This window comes from Petaurus breviceps, unplaced genomic scaffold (genome assembly GCF_028583685.1).
Source record: "Petaurus breviceps papuanus isolate PSGF00001 unplaced genomic scaffold, PetGlider_PUasm1.0 140, whole genome shotgun sequence".
NCBI classification, from domain to species: Eukaryota; Metazoa; Chordata; class Mammalia; order Diprotodontia; family Petauridae; genus Petaurus; species Petaurus breviceps.
Genome location: NW_027185698.1, coordinates 26,675,993 through 26,695,679, shown reverse-complemented (window position 1 = coordinate 26,695,679; position 19,687 = coordinate 26,675,993). Strand labels below are relative to the sequence as shown.

General features: G+C 38.8%; 1 protein-coding gene and 1 non-coding gene across 3 annotated transcripts in view; one reads left to right on the top strand and one right to left on the bottom strand.

The window, feature by feature from the left end:
- Positions 1-17,550, top strand: part of CD38 (CD38 molecule) — a 135,144-nt gene extending 117,594 nt beyond the window's left edge. The window contains exons 5-8 of one of the 2 annotated variants that reach the window (XM_069069458.1): positions 8,235-8,308; positions 10,440-10,535; positions 10,735-10,821; positions 15,981-17,550. In XM_069069458.1, the coding sequence (XP_068925559.1) occupies positions 8,235-8,308; positions 10,440-10,535; positions 10,735-10,821; positions 15,981-16,047 (324 nt within the window). In that variant the 3' untranslated portion in view covers positions 16,048-17,550. The remainder of the gene's footprint in view (positions 1-8,234; positions 8,309-10,439; positions 10,536-10,734; positions 10,822-15,980) is intronic. The other variant, XM_069069468.1, reaches the window with a different exon arrangement.
- On the bottom strand, positions 5,684-5,761 carry LOC138151529 (small nucleolar RNA SNORD45). The gene has a single exon (XR_011165851.1). It is a non-coding gene; the product is annotated as a small nucleolar RNA SNORD45 (small nucleolar RNA).
- Positions 17,551-19,687: the final 2,137 nt, after the last annotated feature.

Genomic DNA, 19,687 nt, shown 5'->3' with positions numbered 1-19,687 from the left:
CAGGCACTTAACACAAAAACTAGCCATGTGATCTTGGGCAAGTCACTTAACCCCAACTGCCTTCCAAAAAGCAAAAAAAAAAAAATTAGATGTTTCTTGATCAAATTAACAAGAATACATGTAAATAGATTTTTGCTCACCCTTAGGTATACTTCTTTTTTGGATAAGGAGTCATCATTCCCATATTTCATTGCATTCACCAAAAATCTTATCAGACATCATATCCTTAGAGAGTTTTTCATTTCCCATAACTGCCTTTCCCTTTTCCATTCCCATCCTTCTATTAAAAGTGGTGGTAAAAATGCCACCTGTGTCCCTGAAGTCTTCAGGTTTTGTTTTGTTTTGTTTTGTTTTGCCCACAACTACATAGTTCTAGCAAAGCTTTACAGTTTCCCTTTGGTAATATAACTTTTCCTAATATATGTCACCAGAAATGGGTAGCAGGCACCAGCATTAACAAGTCTTGGGAAGCTTTTCTCACTTACCCTGAGATGACAATAAAACTCTTTGTGGTCTGTGTTGGGTTGACAGTAGCTGCCCCAGGAATCCTCAGCAAGGTGTTAGCAACCACTCCTGTTTACTCCTACTTCTTGTAATCAATTTTTGGAGGAACTCTTATCTGGCACATGCAAATCATATTTCTTGTAGCACAAGAGATTGCTTCCTCCTAAGAGAGTCTAGTTCATTCTCTATAGGTAGAGTGTCATAACCATGACTTAGCTCCAATTATTCAAGGGTCTTTCTTCTTTCCTTCCTTCTCTGCAGCACATTCTTCTACCCTTCAGTTTTCTGATTCATGAGTGAATTTTCCCATTCTTTTTCCCCAAGGGCAGGGTAATTGGGGTTAAGTGACTTGCCCAAGGTCACACAGCTAGTAAGTGTTAAGTTTTCTGAGGTCGCATTTGAACTCAGGTCCTCCTGACTCCAGGGCCAGTGCTCTATTCACTGCGCCACCTACGTGCCCCTAAAACCTGTAGTTTATTATGTTGTCCAGTCATTTTTCAGCTGTGTCTGACTCTTTGTGACCCCATTTGGGATTTTCTTTGTTGTTTTGCTTTTTTGGGGGGGAGGCCTGTTCTTTATTCCCTCTTACTGCATTTCTTTATTGAAGCGATTTTTCTACTCATTGTCCCTGATGACTTGGAGAACTGAGATTTGTTCCTTTGAGCTTGTCACTTTCTCCCAATCTGCATAATGTTTATGCACAGTGTTGGCTGGGTAACAGCATAAACATGCCATATACTCTGTAGGTACCAGATTCCCTCTGAATTTGCTCAGAGAAAGATCTACTCCCTTCTCTTCATTTTGCTAGTCCTCTTGACTAACCTTTGTGACTAATAATTAAGGTATCTGTTTTCATGCCTGTTACCTGGCTGGGTCTTCAGTTAGTAGGGGTTCCTGAGCAAGGCTTAATTTATCTAGAGTGGACTCCTTGCCTTTTCTGGGGAGAGAACAAAACAATTTGCCCTTCAGCGGTAGTTTGCACATTTTTCCAGTTCGCTGGCACAGACAAGAAAAATCTGCAACCCAATTATCTCTTTAGATCTCCCCAACCCTGTTTCACATTTCCCCCAATCTCCAGATATCTCTCTATTCTTTCCTGGTCACTATGCTCTCTAACTTTGAACACAAAAACAAACAAAAACCTCTTCCATCACAAAAATATGAGTTTCTACCTTTGTTTCTAAACATAAGTTGAATTGGAAGGCAATAATCAAGGTGTCAATAATGTTCTCAAAAAGGACATGAGAGGCTGCTCTCTGTACTCTATCTTAGCAGTATTTTTACCTGATCTAGAGAGAAGTACAAAAACCCATATTTCTATATTCCAGACCCTTATTCAATTATGAACCTCCTTATGAAATACCAACCTTATAGTAGAAAAGGTGCTGGACTTGGAGTCAGGGAGAGACTTTTGTTTTTATTTTATTTTATTGCTTTTTGGAGGGGGGAAGGCAGAGCAATTGGGGTTCAGTGACTTGCTCAAGGTCACAAGGCTAGTAAGTGTTAAGTATCTGAGGCCAGATTTGAACTCAGGTCCTCCTGACTCCAGGGCCAGTGCTCTATTCACTGTACCACCTAGCACCCCCTATTCTTATAAATTTGATGTGGTTCTCTATATGTTTGAGAAATGAAGTCTTTATCAGAGGAACTTGCTTCGAAATTTTGTTCACAGTTATTATTTCTAACTGTATTTCCCTCCATCCTATCAGCCCACAATTTATTCTATTCTCTGTTTTTTCATCCAGTCCCTCCTCAAAAGTGTTTTGCTTCTGACTACCCCCTCCCCCCATCTGCCCTCCCTTCTATCACCCCACTCCCTTCTCTTATCCCTTTCCCCTCATACTTTCCTGTAGGGTAAGTAAGATAGATTTCTATACCTGATTGAGTGTGTATGTTATTTCCTTTTTGAGTCAATTCTGATGAGAGTAAGTTTCACTCACTCCCCTTTACATCCTTCCTCTTACTTTCCACTACAAACACTTTTTCTTGCCTCTTTTATGTGAGATAATTTGCCCTATTCTACATCTCTTTTTCTCTTTCTCCCGGTACATTCCTCTCTTACCCCTTAATTTTATTTTTCAGATATCATCCCTTCATATTCAACTCATACCCATGCCCTTGGTCTATATATATATATATATATACTCATTCTAAGTACCCTAACAATAAGAAGGGCCTTATGAGCTACAAATATCATCTTCCCATGTAGGAATGCAAACAGTGTAATCTTATTAAGTCCCTTGTGATGTCTAGGCTCTTTTTTTGAACATGACTTTCAGGCAGGCAAAAAATTTTTCAGTGATCTCTCCTGGATCTATTTTCCAAGTCAGTTGTTTTTCCAATAAGATATTTCACATTATCTTCTTATTTTCATTCTTTTGGTTTTGTTTTATCATTTCTTGAGTTCTCATAAAGTCATTAGCTTCCATTTGCTCCATTCTAATTTTCAAGAAATTATTTTCTTCCTTGAGTTTTGTACTTCCTTTTCCATTTGATCAATTCTGATTTTTAAGGCATTTTTCTCCTCATTTTTTTTAATCTCTTTTAACATTTGGCCTAGTCTGCTTTTTAAGGTTTTATTTTCATCAGTATTTTTTTGTGTCTCCTTTGCCAAGCTGTTGACTTGTTTTTCATGATTTTCTTGCATCACTCTCATTTCCTTTCCCATTTTTTCCTCTACCTCTCTTACTTGATTTTTAAAATCCTTTCTGAGCTTTTCCGTGGCCTGAGAACAGTTCATATTTTTTCTTGGAGGCTTTGGATGGAGGAGCTTTGACTTTGTTGTCTTCTTCTGAGTGTGTGTTTCGGTCTTCCTTGTCACCACAGTAACTTTCAACAGTCAGATTTTTTTTCTGTTGTTTACTCATTTTCCTAGCTTATGACTTGACTTTTAAGTCCTCGTTAAAGCAAGGCTCTGCTTCCAGGGTGGAGGATGCATTCTCCCAAGCTTCAGGGGGTTTGTGCAGCTGTTTTCAGAGATACTTCTAGGGACCTGTGAGTTTTCAGGTCTGATCTAGGGAGAGGTGTTTATTGCTCTCCTGGCCTGTGCTCTGAAACCACAAACACCTTTCTGCCCTGGAAATATGAGGAGGGTCCCCCCACCCCTCTCTTGTGACGACAAGCTCTGCCATGCTAGTATTCCTCCTCACCCTCGGAATGCCACACAGGACCCAGATCTGAGCATGGGCAAAGCAACAGAGTCCTGCCTCAGTGCTAGCAAAAAGACCTTCTGTGATCTCCTGACCAGTTGTTTGACCAGCTTACCGTCTGTGAGCTGAGAACTCTGGAAGCAGCTGCTGCTGCTGATTCAATCTCTTCCAAGGCCTGTTCCTGGTTTGCTGGGGCTGGGCCTGTGCTGGACTGTGTTCATACAAGTGCAGTGGGCCTTTCCTGCTGACCTTCTAAGTTGTCCTTGGTGTCTGTGGGCTGAGAGGCCTGGAAACTGCCACTGCTGTGAGTGATTCAGTCACCCCAAGGCCTGTTCCTGATTTGCTGGGGCCCTTTCTGCCCTGGTACAGTCTGTGCTGGATTATGTTCCTCTCTGAGACTGGTGCAACAGATCTTTCCTGCAGACCTTCCAAGTTGCCTTGGGCTGTAAATTTGTTTCACTCCTTTTTTTTTTGTGGGTTCTGCCACCTGGAATTTGTTTAGAGTCATTTTTAAGATATTTGGAGGGGTTTGGGGGAGCTCTTGGGCAAGTCCCTGCCTTTACTCTGCCATCTTGGCTCTACCTTATGACTATGGTTCTTAAAGGCTCTGTCAGCAGAACATGAACCCTGGCAAGTCCTGGCAAGCTGGAGAAGCTTTGAGGACAGGCCTGGGGTGGCCTGTATATCATTCAAGAATGAACTTACTTCTGCTCAAGCAGGCCCATCACAGGGTTGGCCTCAGGGGGATGAAATTTTTGGTCATAGCAATCTTCAAAAACTATTTTAATAAGGCTTTTGTGATCTTCTGTGATTGAAGAAATGAGCACACTAATGAAATCAGATGTCCTTGATGAAGTATAAAGAGCATTCTGCTAGGTGATGGGGTGAGGGCAGGGAAAGATTTCACATTCAGGAATAACAGTAGCACAAAATAGGACATGATAAATGCATGAGAATTAGGAGGCATTAGAGGAAAGTGAGGTCTGGTAGGATTAAAAACTGAAGGGTAAGGGGCGGCCAGGTAGCACAGCGAGTAAGAGCACTGGCCCCAGTGTCAGGATGACCTGGGGATCAAATCTGGGCTCAGATACTTAGCACTCACCCAGAAACACCTGGCCGTGTAACCTTGAGCAAGTTACTTGACCCCAATTGCTCACAAAAAAAAAAAAACAACTAAAGGGTGACATTTAAGTCAGCTGTAGGCCAAATCTCTTCCTTTTCACAGATATGAACTCATATCCTGGCAAGGTTATCACAGAATAAAGGGTATTAGACCTTGGAATAAGAAGACCAAGGTTTATGGCTATGCTACTTGTTTACCATGTGACTATCTGCAAGTTGATTTGCCTTGGTTTTCTTATCTATAAAATGGAAATAATGCTTGTCCTACCTTTAACTCAAGGATATCAAGATCTGTGAAAATGTGAGTGATATTGCCCAAACCAGTAACTCTTTTTTTATTTGTAATTATTGAGCCCGATTATATCCATAAAATGTAAGAGCTGGAAGGAAACTCAGAGGCCATATAATCCAACCCTTCATTTTACAGAAGAAGAAAACTGAAGTCCAGAGGGGCTAATCAACCTCTTTCAAGTTGCCTTGCTGTTTGTGGCCAAGTTATTTCTTCTGCTTCTCAGTCTAAAGCTTTACTGTATATCACAAATTCTGAGATTCTGCCCATTGTCCATTGGGAAAGTCAAAGACTGATTTAAAATGAAATAAAATGGTTCTGTGGTTGTGTGGAGGTATAAGGGGAGATGACAGTGATGCAGAGAGGGGAAGGCCAGTTTCACCTCACTTTGTTGAATTGTTTCAGTCATGCTCTGTGACCCTATTTTGGAGTTTTTTTGGCAAAAATGCTGGAGTGGTTTGACGTTTCTTTCTCCACTCATTTTATAGATGGGGAAACTGAGGCAAACAGCATTTAAGTGACTTGACCAGGGTCACACAGCTAGTATGTGTCTGAGGTCAGATCTAAACTCAGGAAACTTCATTTTCCTGACACAGCACTCTATCCATTGTGCCACCTAACTGCCCTGTTCTAGAGCGTAAATTGTGTAAAACATCAGCTTTAAATTCAGATAATACATTCCAACTCATTATAGTCAGGAGTAAGGGGTGAGCAATGAAATGTTCTGGGTTCTCCTGAATTTCTGTAAGTCTGGGGATTTCCTTTATCATTCTGCAATTACTAGCTATATCCAGGATAGTACAACCCAAGTGAGAAAAAGGTAATGAAGTGAAGAGAAAAGGTTTGCTAGGATTTAGATTTAAGAGACAGACATCTTCTAGTCCGACTTCCTTATTTTAGACATGTAGACAATGAGGTCAAGAGAAGGATGTTAACTTGCTCAAGGTCATACAACTGGTAAACATAAGAACTGAAATCCCAGCTCTGGTCCCCTGATTCCACATTCAGTCTTCTTTCTACTGGTTCCCATTCTATCTGGGTCTCTGTTTTCAATCTTTCATATATCAGTTTCACCTCTTTCTAATTTCTGTTTGCCTTGTTTCTTCTCATCTGTATACCATCTCTTTTACTATCTTCTAACCATAGGTGGCACAGTGGACAGAGTGACAGCCCTGGAATCAGGAGAATTTGAGTTAAAATCAAATCCCAGACACTTACTAGCTGTGTGACCCTGTGAAAGTCACTTAACCCTATTTGCCTCAGTTTCCTCATATGTAAGATAAAAGGAGAAGGAAATGGCAAACCACTCCATTTTCTATCCCAAGAAAACCCAAAATAGGGTCATGAAGAGTCCCGCATGACTGAAAAATAACTGAAATAACAAAAACCATAGCACAGAACATGGGCATAGCCCAAAGGGAATTACAAGGAAGCAAAAAACTGTAAAGTCAGAATCTTCATTTTATCCATTCAAATTAATATTCTCACTTACTTTTGGGAAAGCCAACTAAATCTTAGCAGGTCCTTATCAAGTCATTAAATACTTATTCTATTTCCTTTGATCCTTATAAAAATCCTGAGAGAGAGGGAGGGAGGGAAACATACACACACACAGAGAGAAAGAAACAGCATTATTATCCCCACTTTACAGATGAGGAAACTAAGGCTAAGAGTTGTTCATTGATCTTAAGTACTAGGTCACACAGCTGATAAACAGAAGAGTTAGGGTGCACACACTCTCACTCATATATAAATATAAATATAAATATATATATATATATATATATATATATATATATATATATATACATATTTTTTGGCGAGGGGGAGGGCAATCAGGTTTAAGTGATTTGCCCAGGATCACAGAGCTAGTGTCTGAGATTAGATTTGAACTCAGATCCTCCCGACTCCAGGGCTAGTAGTCTATCCATTGTACCATCTAGCTGCCCTCAGGTCTATTTATTTTGTGTGTGTGTGTGTGTGTGTGTGTGTGTGTGTGTGTTAACCTCTTCTTATTACTATTGTTTTATGGCTTAAAAATAGAATCATCCTCCAAAAGTCATCTAGAAACTGATTGGAACCCTGTAAATCTATTTGGATTTCTCATCTATTTCTATCCCAGGAATCTTTAATAAAAAATTAGGACTAGGGAGTTGGTATAGAAGTGGAGTGTGAGGTGGGTAGAGCATCCCATGGAGACAGCCTACCTTACTATCCCAAGCTGCCTCAAATGTCTATTCTTGGAGAACCAGGAAATGCACATTCTATGTCTTCTGACTCCAAATCTGCTGTTCTTGTTCTCTCTCTCTCTCTCTCTCTCTCTCTCTCTCTCTCTCTCTCTCTCTCTCTCTCTCTCTCTCTCTCTCTCTCCCCTCCCTCTCTTTTTACACTTTACTATGTTGCCTTTAAATTCTGTTTTGCAGCACTTCACCAGAATCCAGAAAGACTGGGAATATTGCCCTCCAACCAAATTAGAACAGAAAAATACATTTACTAATGAGTTCACACATTTATTTGCTAAAATAATCACCATTTTCTTTTCAGAGTTTAGGCTATAATAAGTGTTACATCTTCCCAATGATTTCTCTAGGGACCAGAAAAATAGAAGTAAGCTCAGCTATTAACATTCGGATGGGCAGTGCTGGGTTGGATCCAACTATATCATTATTTCCCAGGTCTGGTGCATGCTGTGTGTGAGCTTGGGGGACTGAACATAGCCGCCTGTGAACATCTCCACTCACCACAATGACACACAAAGTCAGGGGACCCACGACCAAACAGTGTAGGAACCACAGTCACGTCTCACATCTCCTATTGTTTCCTGCAAGCATCCCACTAACACACCAAACACTTTCTCATTACCCTCTTCTCTCACATCCAAATATCAGCTGGTATCCACTAACCCTCTTCCCACCCCATGTCCATACAGCAGCCCCTTTCCTACTCTCTGACATCCTTAAATACCCTAAAGTAAATGCTGGGACCATTAACTGCTCTTTCCTTTATCTATTCCCTAGCACTATGCTTTCCCTACTGTCTCCTAATCTTGCAGCAGCCTATCTTCCTACCAATAAGAGGTCTTCTTAATGTTAAACCATCCAACTCTTTCTATATAATCATCTATTCAAGATAAATGTTGTCACACTGAAGAATGTTGGGCATGTTTTCAGTTTGCAGAAGCAGCCTGTGGTGTTGTCCATGCGATGCTCAATGGGTCAATCAGCCATGCCTTTGTAAACAGCAGGTACTGTGTGTATGTGTGAGATTATGTATATATGTTTGTGTGAGCTTAATCTTCTGGATAAGTAATAAATTTCAGTCTTGGAAGATTTACAATTCAGTCTTTTTTGCCTTTAAGCTTTGGGCCAAAAAAAAATGTTAAAATTCTGAACCCTATCGCTGGACCAAGCTTCCCGAAGTGCTATTTCATTATGTTCAATTTAAGCAGGTTGTTTTTAGTTACCAGGCACTGTTCTAGGAGCTGAAGATAAAACTATAAAGAAGAACTAATACCTGCTGACAAGGAGCTGACATTTGAATAGTGGAGGCAACAAACACATGTGAAAATATATACAGCCTGAAAAAAGTAAATAAATACAAATAAATAAAAAGTAGAGTTTGGGAAGGAGGGTCCCAGCAATTGGGTAGATAAGGAAAAGATGACGCTTGATCTGAATCTTGAAGGAAGAGACTCTATTAGGTGAAGGTGAACAAGCATTTTAAAGACCTACTGCGAGAATCCAAGCCCTGCAACTCCAAATCCAAGGCTCTTTCTACTTAAAGATCAGAGTATCATAGATTTTATTGTTGGGATTGTTGAGGTCATCTCACCCAGAGGTGTCAAACTCACCACCAATTCCTACACTAACACACAAAACACACACTAATTCCCACTTACACACCAAACACTCTCTCATTACCCTGTTCTCTCACATCCAAATATCAGCTGGTATCCACAAACCCTCTTCTCACCCCATGTCCATACAGCAGCCCCTTTCCTACTCTCTGACATCCTTAAATACCCTAAGGTAAGTGCAAAACTGTGAGTGTCACCAAACCAGATTAAAATACAATGGGGAAATATTTAACAAAATAAATGAAAATGAAACACAACATGGATAATGTTAATTTGTGGTTTTCTAAATCAATATTTCTATTCCTGTTTGACACCACTACTCTAGTCTACTTCCTTTATTTTACTGATGAGGGAACTGAGACCCAGAGAGAGGAAGTCATTCGTCCAAGGTCACAGGATGACGGTGGTCATGGAAGGATCTAAATCCAGGCCCTTTTGAGTCTTGTACCCTTTCCACTATACTATAGTGAATTATATTATTCTTAATTATTATTTATTTAATTATTATTTATAATTTAATTATTCTTTAATTAACCCATGTGTATCAGTTTTGTTTGCACCACTCTATTAAAAGCACCACGAAAGCAGGGACTATTTCTTAAACTTTACTATTTTTTTCTAGCACAATTTTAGGCACAGAGTAATCTATTCTAGTACTTTCTTTTCCCTGAACTCTCTTTCTCCCCTCCCCGGTATGTAGCTGAAGATTTAAGGTAAAAAAATATTTTATCAATTGATCAAATGTCTTTCTCACCATGGAGTCAATTCTGAGGGAGAAAAGATATTTTTATCTTTTATTTCATTTCTGTTGAGGACCTTGGGTTAAAAAAAAGAAAAGTTAACATTCCAGAGCATTATAGGCAAGTTGCTAATATATGACACCAGTTCTTGCAAGACTGTCTTATTAGGGTGAGAACTCATGCCTGTCAGTGATTAATGCAGCATTACTTTCAGAAATGCCTGAAGAAGAATCATGGGAATGGGCTGCAGGGCTAGAAATAAAGTGTGTATGGATGAATATGTGTGTAAATGTATATAGGGAGAGAGACAGACACAGAGAGAGAGAGAGAGAGAGAGAGAGAGAGGTATATATATATATATATATATGTATTCCTCCGTGCACAGGTATATTTGAACCAACAAAAGGGCCTAGGGAAATCCTTTCAAAAGTGGGACTAACCCTGGTGTGACAATTTATAATGAAAAGGATTCATTCTATGACTTCCACTTGTGCTTCTGGGAACACATTTGCTGATGTTGCTGGAGATCAGTCCCAGGGCATAGTCTGACATGCCCATTATTGACTTAAGACAGAGGACACTGTGGTGGAGAGAAAGGGCATATGGATGAATGACTAAATGCTACATTTCAGAATAGAAATTGTGCCTTTTATCCCAAATGGTAGTTTATTGTCCCTTGTGCTAAGTGGGTAATAATTTCTAACAGTCAGTTAAAGTGTGCCAGCATCTTGAGTTTGCTATTGAAAGCTGTGTTCTGTTCTGTGTCCCTTTGGTCTCAGCATTTTTGGAAGTGTGGAGATTCACCATTTGAATCCAAAGAAAGTTCATTTGATGAAAATTTGGGTGATGCATGACATCATCGGGGGACAGTCAAGGTAAGCTGAGTAGTAAATGACAGCAGTTTACACAATACTATTTCATGATGCATCAATGAGATGTTGTGGTTGTCAGAATGCATTCAAAAGCAGCCACTCCTAGGGAGACCAAGCTTGCATGGAAGACAGGTTAGGAGCCAGGGAAGATTTGGATCTTCAGGGTGTGTGTCCATCATCTTTTTTTTTTTTCCCCTTCCAGTGACTCATGCTCAGGTTCATCCATCAAGCAGCTGAAATCCATTGTAGAAGGCAGGAACATTTCATTCTCCTGTGAGGATGACCACAGGTAATTGCTTTCTCTACAAATGGAAAGAAACTGTATCTTAGCTTTCTGAAAAATATTTTCCCTGTTCTCCTTGCTGACCTGGAAGTATCTGTCATTGAGCTTTATACATAATACCAAAGAGTGCAGAAGTAGTTTCTGGTCCATTCAGTCCAAGAAGTCCTTAGTGCAGTGGAGAGACCACTGGACCTTGAGTCAGAAGACATGACCTGGGCTCCTGGTTCTGCCACTCGCTACTCTCAGGTCACAACGTCATTCAGTTTTAGAGTTAGAAGGACCTCCAATGCCATATAGTCCTGTTCCTTCATTTTATAGGTAAAGAATCTAAGGCTTAAGTTAAATGATTAATCCAAGGTCTTATAGGTAAAGAAGGCAGATTTTGAACCCAGGCCCTTTAACTCTGAGCTTGATTTCTCATTTGAATATGAGGTATTTAATAGTTGTACTGCCTACTTCAGAGGATGATTGTGAGAAATATTTGGGAAACATCAAAGGAGAGTTAGTGTTCTTGCTTTTGCAATGGCTATTTCCTGTCCTTGCAATTCTCTTTTCACCTTTGCCTCCTGGATTTGCTTCTTCAAGATTCAGCTAAGATCTCACCTCCTGAATGTGACCCTTCTTAGTCTCTTTCATCCTCTTCCCTGCCCCCCCTCACTCCCCCATCTCTAATGCTTTTCCTTTGAGGTTACCTTCCACTTACATTGTGTGTATATACATAGATACACATATATGATTTTTTGTCTCTCTCATTAGAATGTGTGCTCCTTGAGGGCAAGGACTGTGTTTTTGCCTTTCTTCATATTCCCAATGCTTAGCACAATACCTGGCACATAGTAAATGCTTAATTAATAAAGGTTTGTTATCTGGCTGACAAATATTAGCCCCCGCTCCCCTTTTTTTGCACCCTTTCTTTTCCCTATTCCCAGCTTCATCACTAGGGGGTCATTGTCTTTGCTCTAAACATATTTCCCCATGAGTTTCTTATACCCACCTGGTAGATCGATAGAAATGAAAAGTCTGAATCCGGATGTTGACTAGACGAGGATATTATTTGAAAGCTTCTGAGGTAGGAAGGGCTGGTCCCAGGAAGGCTTTGAAATCAGGGATTTTTGTCTGATGTCACGGAAAAACATGTTCTGATTTTTTTTAGTTGGAAAGGAGTTGAGAAATGATTAAAATTTAATAAGACCAAACTGTAAGACCCTTAATGGCTGGAATTGTGTCTTAATTTTCTTCCTACCTTCTAAAGTATATAGAACATTGCTTTGCACACAATAGATACTTAATAGATGATGAATGAATGAAATCTATAAATGTTAGGGCTATTTTGAATGCCTTCGATGAGATAAAATAAATTTCTCCAAATCTTCTCTCCACCTTCATAAAATTTCCACTGATTTTCACAATTTGGATCAAAATATTTTTGAAAAGACTGTTCTTTTTGTGGCTTTATATGTGGTAAACTACCACTTGAACCAACAGTATCATACAAAAGAATCACCATAAGAGTGAGATTATTGCATCTTAAAAAAAAAAAAAAACAAACTTATCTGGATCCCCCGATCTCTAGCACAAGCATATCCAAGAGAATAGAGAAGGACTTACAAGCTATTCTCAAGAATATAGCTCTCATTGACTGTGACATAGTTAATTGTTCAGTACCTTTCTTAAAATCCCAGCATCCCAGAGTTGTACAGTCCAATGCACAAAACTATTCCCAGGGACACAGAGTTTAGGAACACATAAACAAAAGCATGCTGGGAAAGCTACTTGTGTGATCAGACTCTCCAAACTGCCTCAAGGGTATCTTGCCTTCTCTCCTTTCAATATATGCAATTCTTCAACCATAAAATAAAAATCCATGTAGGGACACAATTCCAGAGGGGCTGAATTCTTCCTACTTTTATAAGCTACCTATAGGAAACCTCACAGTGGGAAAGAAACTGGTGGCCTTAACAAGTCTGATGGCAGCAACTTCTGTCTTTTTGATCCCACAACTTAACTACCCTCTCTCCCCAGTTGTGATAATTAAAAATAACATTATGCTCACTGGGAATTAGAAAATGTGGTTAGGTCAGTATATTCCACATAGAGGGATGCTAAACTCAAATTCATCTAAGAGAAGAGTCTGATTAGAAGCCAGAATCATGCTCCCTTTCTGTTTGAAATACTCTAGGGAAGGGTACAGATTTTGGGTACAACTTCCAGCCACACCTCCCTCTCCTTTAGATGTGGTTATAATTCCCAAGCAATGCTACCCTCTAATCCCTGGGCCATGGACTTGACCATCAGAGCTTGTACTGTAAATGACAGACAAGGTTAGTATCTGCCTAGGGTACTAGGTACAAAGTGAAGCCTAAGGATACTTTTTAATATTTATAAATGCACATTTTTCTTTCATGAGAAAATTCTGCTTTCCACAGTTTATAGGAACTTATTTTGTGATAAGTCAAGACTGTGTTTACAGTGAAGGGTCAAAACCTTTAGAGGTTAGGAACTCAAAGAGAACATAATTTTACAACCATGCCTATGGCACACAAAAACCTTATTACTGGTCTGCTGGACTTTGATCTCAATGTTTCTTTAAGTAAATAAAAAAAATTTGTTTTTCTCCCTCAAAAGGCTGGGAACATCTGGTTTACCATGTTTCCAGTTTCCTTTGCTTTTCATTCTGGCAGCATAGCTATTTCAGCAGAGTATCACAGAAAGAGGACTGGCTGGATTTTGAGGACCTGGGTTCAAATGCTGCTTATAATGTTATCTTTGTGACCTTGGGTAATCCACTTAGCCTTGTCTGAGTCTCATTATCCTCACCTATAAAATGAAGAGTTTGGGCTGGACATTTCCTTTTTTTTTTATTTTTTAAAATTTGTTTATTTTTAGTTTTCATCTGCAAGATTTTGAGTTAAAATTTTCTCCCCATCTTTCCCTTAATCCCACACCAAAATAGCAAGACAACTGAATGCCCCTTCCTCCAATCTGCTCTCTCTTATATCCTCCCCCATCCTCTCTTTAACTTTCTAGTAGGGCAAGATGGATTTCTATACCCTAGTGCCTGTATATCTTATTTCCCAGTTGCCTGTAAAAGAAACAATTTTTTTTTACATTTGCTTTTAAAACTTTGATTTCCAGATTCTTTTCCTTCTTCCCTCCTCACCCACCCCCACTGGGAAGATAAGCAATTCAATATAGGTTATACATGTGTAGTTATGTAAAACATTTCCATAGTAGATATATTGTGAAAGAATGACTATATTTCCCTCCATTCTATTCTGCCCCCCCCACTTATTCTATTTTCTACTTTGACCCTGTCCCTTTTCAAAAGTGTTTGCTTCTAACTACCCTCTCCCCAAATCTGCCCTCCCTTCTATCATCCGCCCTCTTATCTCCTTCCCGCCTACTATCCGGTAGGGTAAGATACCCAATTGAGTGTATCTGTTATTCCCTCCTTAGGACTGGACAGTTTCTAAGATTCTTTCCAGCTCTAAATCCACAGTTCTAAAAGATCAAATCCTTTGTGTAATATTTTTCCCTTTGGAACATCATCTTCCCAATACTCTATCTAGTATATGTGTATGGATTTACATTTGGCCATAAATAAATCTTAAATTAGGCTACATTTAAAAGTCATTCAAAGGAGAGGAAATTGGATTTTTCAATGAACACACATGAAGCCTTTGCTACGTGCAAAGCTTTAGGGAAAATACACAGATAAATAAGATGAATAACACACAGCCTTTGCCCCTTGGGTACCAATATTATAGTACCAAGCTGTTTAACATTTAAATAATGCTTATTATATGTCAGGCACTGTGCTAAGCATTTTACAATTGCAATTACATTTGATCCTTATAAGAACTCTGAGAACTAAGTTCTTTTGTTATCCCCATTTTACAAATGAGGAAACTGAGGCAAACAGAGGTCAAGTGACTTGCCCAGGGTCACACAACTAGTAAATGTCTGAGGCCAGGTTTGAACTCATGAAGTTAAATATTCCTGATTCCAAGCCCAATGCTCTATCCACTGCGCCACTTAGCTGCCAGAATGGCTAGCGACTCAGTTATTTTACACATGCTGTACTTGCAAATGAGACTTAAGTACAGTAGTAAAGAAAGCATTCACTGACTCTTGAAGGGCTGTAGGTTCAAATCCCATCTCTGATGCTTACTACTTGTATGATTTTAGGCAAGTCACTTAACTTGTCTGGGCCTCAGTTTCCTTATCTGTAAAATGAAGGGGTTGGACTAGCTGGCCTCTGAAATCCCTTCCAACTGATGTCTTTTTATTTATTTCCTCCTGGATTTTGTTCTTGCTATGTAGAAATGCTGTTCAAATCTGTGGATTTGTTTTGTTTCTGAAGCTATTGTCTCAATTACTTTAAGTAATAATACAAAACAGAATATAAGTGCTTGGGAGAAGAACAAATAAAGTGTTATGAATATCTGAGGAGGGAGAGATTCTTTTCCAGGTGGAGAACATTGGGAAAAGTCTTACAGACAGATAAGAATGGAGCTAGGATTTAAGGGATGGTTAAGATTTCAAAGGAGCTGGGGAAGGATGTGTTAATGTAATAAAGAAGCCAGGGCTGCTAAACAGATAGGGCAGAAAGGTAGGTGTGCTGTTTCCAGAAGTTTTGAGGAATTTTTTACTCATTGATTTACTCACTCTGGGGCTGCCCCAGGTTGCGGATAAAAGTAAGGAGAAGTAGAATTTATGGGATGCTGTTTCTATGACTGATTTATCGTACTGCTGTTGCTGAACTATTCTTTTAGAAAGGGAAAATTGAGCTGGGGCAGTGGGGGTGCAGTGTTCCTCAATGGCTTCCCTGGGTGTTTCTGTACTCCCTGTGTTAGAACAAATCCTTTTATTAAGGGGATTTGTTCTGTGAAGTTTGGATTCAGTCAAAGGGCCGTACTTGAGGACCTAGAGGGCCACAGGTGGCCACAGATTCCCCACCCTGGACAGGCTGTTTAATTGTGACCCTCACCTCTCAGAGCCTCAGTTTCCTAATTTGTAAGATAAGGATGATAATATTAACATTGTCCAATTTTTGGAATTAGAGTGAGGAAAGTACTTTGCAATCCTTAAAGTCTTATAGAAATGTGAGTTGTGGTTGCTGTGACTACTATTACTAAATGCTTTTTTTTTTTCTCTTGTCACAGGTCTGTTCAACTCATTCAGTGTGTAGCACATCCCGAGGAACCAGCCTGCAAAATCTGTAGAAATTAACCTTAAGGTGTCTTGAAAAGAATTTGTTTGTAGCATTAATCTGCATCTGCCTAAGATATACAGGGAAGGCACACAAGTTAAGGAGAGAATCTCAAAACCCGGACATTTCGAGAGCAAGCTGGTTTAATTTCAAAACATGGGCACTATTAGGTCTCATAAGAATTTTATAAAAATAATTTACAATAATTATGTTCTACATAGGTATTCTAATATTTAGCAAAAGTAATTATTGAATCAAGTTAGAAGTGATATTTGTATTAAATGAGTTTTTAATTAGTATTTTTCCATGAGGCACACTAAAGTGTCACATGTACATTTGTAACCTATTTCTACTAAAAAAAAAAATCCCCAAATCCTAGGGAACCTTGATTTGCGTCCTCTTAATTTAATTTAATTTAATTTTTTAGATATAATCCCTTCCTATTCAACTGATCCTGTGCCTTCTGTCTAGGTATACATGCACACTTATATACACACACTCACATATGTATTTGTATACACATACACCCTCCTATATATACATATATACATACATATATTCCCTTCAACAATCCTCATACTGAGAAAAGTCTCATGAGTTACAATCATCATTTTTCTATGTAAATAGTTCAACTTAAATAAGTTCCTTATGATTTCTTTTTCCTGTTTACCTTCTCATGCTTCTCTTGCTTCTCATATTTGAAAGTCAAATTTTCTGTTCAGCTCTGGTTTTTTTTTTATCAAGAATACCTGAAAGTCCTCTATTTCCTTGAATGGCCATATTTACCCCTGAAGCATTATACTCAGTTTTTGTTGTTTTTTTTTTTAAATCAATCAACCTACTTTGTGTCAGGCTCCATTTTTGTATTTAGCTTTATGTTAAAAACAAATCCATCAAAGTATTGAACTATAGAAGTATTTGATTACATAACGGATAGTGTCTTCAACTATGCTTTAAATTTTTTTTTTACTTTACAAAGGAGAGCAATTTTATTGAAATATAATGAGTAATCAAATGGTTTTTAAAAAATCGTTCACAGACCCCAGGCTAAGAACCTCTGCTATAGTCAATTCTTCTCTTTATTTGTGTATGAATTCTCATTTGTTGTTGTTCAGTCATTTCAGTCATGTCTTACTCTTCCTGACCCATTTGGGGTTTTCTTTTTTTAAATATTTGTTTATTTTTAGTTTTCAACATTCATTTCCACAAGATTTTGAGTTACAAATTTTCTCTCTGTCTTTCCCCTACCCCACCCCAAAATAGCGATCCTACTGAATACCCCTTCCCCCAGTCTGCTCTCTTACATCCTCCCCCATTCTCCCTCTAACTTTTTAGTAAGGCAAGATGGATTTCTATACCCCAGTGCCTGTACATCTTATTTCCCAGGTGCATGTAAAAAAACAATTTTTTTTAACATTTGTTTTTAAAACTTTGATTTACAGATTCTTTCACTTCTTCCCTGCTCACCCAACCCCACTGGGAAGACAAGCAATTCAATATAAGTTGTATGTGTGCAGTTACATAAAATGTTTCCATGGTAGACATATTGTGAAAGATTAACTATATTTCCCTCCAACCTATCCCGCCCCCCATTTATTCTGTATTCTACTTTGACCCTGTCCCTTTTCAAAAGTGTGTGCTTCTAACTACCCTCTCCCACCAATCTGCCCTCACTTCTCTCATCCCCTCTCTTATCCCCTTCCCCCCTACTTTCCTGTAGGGTAAAATACCCAATTGAGTGTGTATGTTATTCCCTCCTTAAGCCAAATTCAATGAGAGTAAGATTGACCCATTCCCTTTCACTTTCCTGCTCTTCCCCTCCATTGTAAGTTTTCTCTTGCCTCTTTTATATGAGATAATTTACTCTATTCTATCTCTCCCTATCCCCTTCTCTCATTATATTCCTCTCTCACCTCTTAATTTTATTTTTTAGATATCATCCCTTTCTATTCAACTGATCCTGTGCCCTCTGTCTATGTATACATGTACATATATACACACATATGTATTTGTACACACATATACTCTCCCATATAAATATATATGTAGTGTGTATATGTATATGTGTGTATATATATATAAAATTGCTCTTGCTTTGACCTGCTTGGATCTGGGTTGCTGTTTTGGGCAGTAGTCCTGAGGTGAGAAATGCTAGTGTGCCAGAGCTTGAGGTAGCTATAGAGAGGGTGCCCTCCTCAATATATATATATATATATTCCCTTCAACTATACTCATACTGAAAAAAGTCTCATGAGTTACAATTATCTTTTTCCATGTAGGAATGTGAATAGTTCAACATTAACAAGTTCCTTATGATTTCTTTTTCCTGTTTACCTTCTTGTATTTGAAAGTCAAATTTTCTGTTCAGCTCTGGTTTTTTCATCAAGAATGCTTGAAAGTTTATTGAATGACCATATTTTCCCCTGAAACATGATACTCAGTTTTGCTGGGTAGGTGATTCTTGGTTTTAGTCCTAGCTCCTTTGACCTCCAGAATATCATATTCCAAGCCCTTCAATCTCTTAATGTAGAAGCTGCTAGATCTTGTGTTATCCTGATTGTGTTTTCACAATAGTAAAATTGTTCCTTCCTGGCTTTTTATAATTTTCTCCTTGACCTGAGAACTCTGGAATTTGGCTATGATATTCCTAGGAATTTTCTTTTGGGGGTCTTTTTCAAGAGGCAATTGGTGAATTCTTTCAATTTCTATTTTGCCTTCTGGTTATAGAATATCAGGGCAATTTTCCCTGAGAATTTCTTGAAGGATGATTTCTAGGTTCTTTTTTTGATCATGGCTTTCAGGTAATCGAATAATTTTAAAATGATCTCTCCTGGATCTATTTTCCAGGTCAGTGATTTTTCCAGTGAGATATTTCACATTACCTTCTATTTTTTCATTCTTATGGATCTATTTTATAGTATCTTGATTTCTCATAAAGTCCTTAGCTTCCATTTGCTCCAATCTAATTTTGAAGGAATTATTCTCTTCAGTGAGTTTTTCAAATTCCTTTTCCATCTGGGTCATTCAGCTTTTTAAGGCTTTCTTTTCCTCATTGACTTTTTGGGCCTCTTTTGCCATTTGAATTAGTCTATTTTTTAAGGTGTTATTTTCTTCAGTATTTTGGGGAGTCTCCTTTAGTAGACTGTTGACTTGCTTTTCATGATTTTCTTGCATCATTCTCATTCCTGTTCCCAATTTTTCCTGCACTTCTCTTACTTGATTTTCAAAATCTTCCATGGCCTGTAACCAGTTCATATTTTTCTTGGAAGCTTTTGATATAGGAGTTTTGCCTTTGTTGACTTCTTCTGGTTTCATGTTTTTATCCTTTTTTTCCCCAAAAAAGGATTCTATGGTCTGATTGCGCTTCCTCTGCTTGCTCATCTTAATAGCCAATTGCTTGACTTTTGAGCTCTTTGCCACAGTAGAACTCTGCTTCCAGAGTGGAGAGCTTTGTCCCAAATCACTGGAGTTTTCGCAAATGCTGTCAGAGGTATGAGGAGGGCACCCTCTCTATAGCTACCACAAGCTCAGGCACACTAGCATTTCTCACCTCAGGACTACTGCCCAAAACAGCAACCCAGATCCAAGCAGGTCAAAGCAAGAGCAATTACCCTCTGAATGGTCACTAGGTCCCCCTACAATGAACAGGCCAGGAGCTCC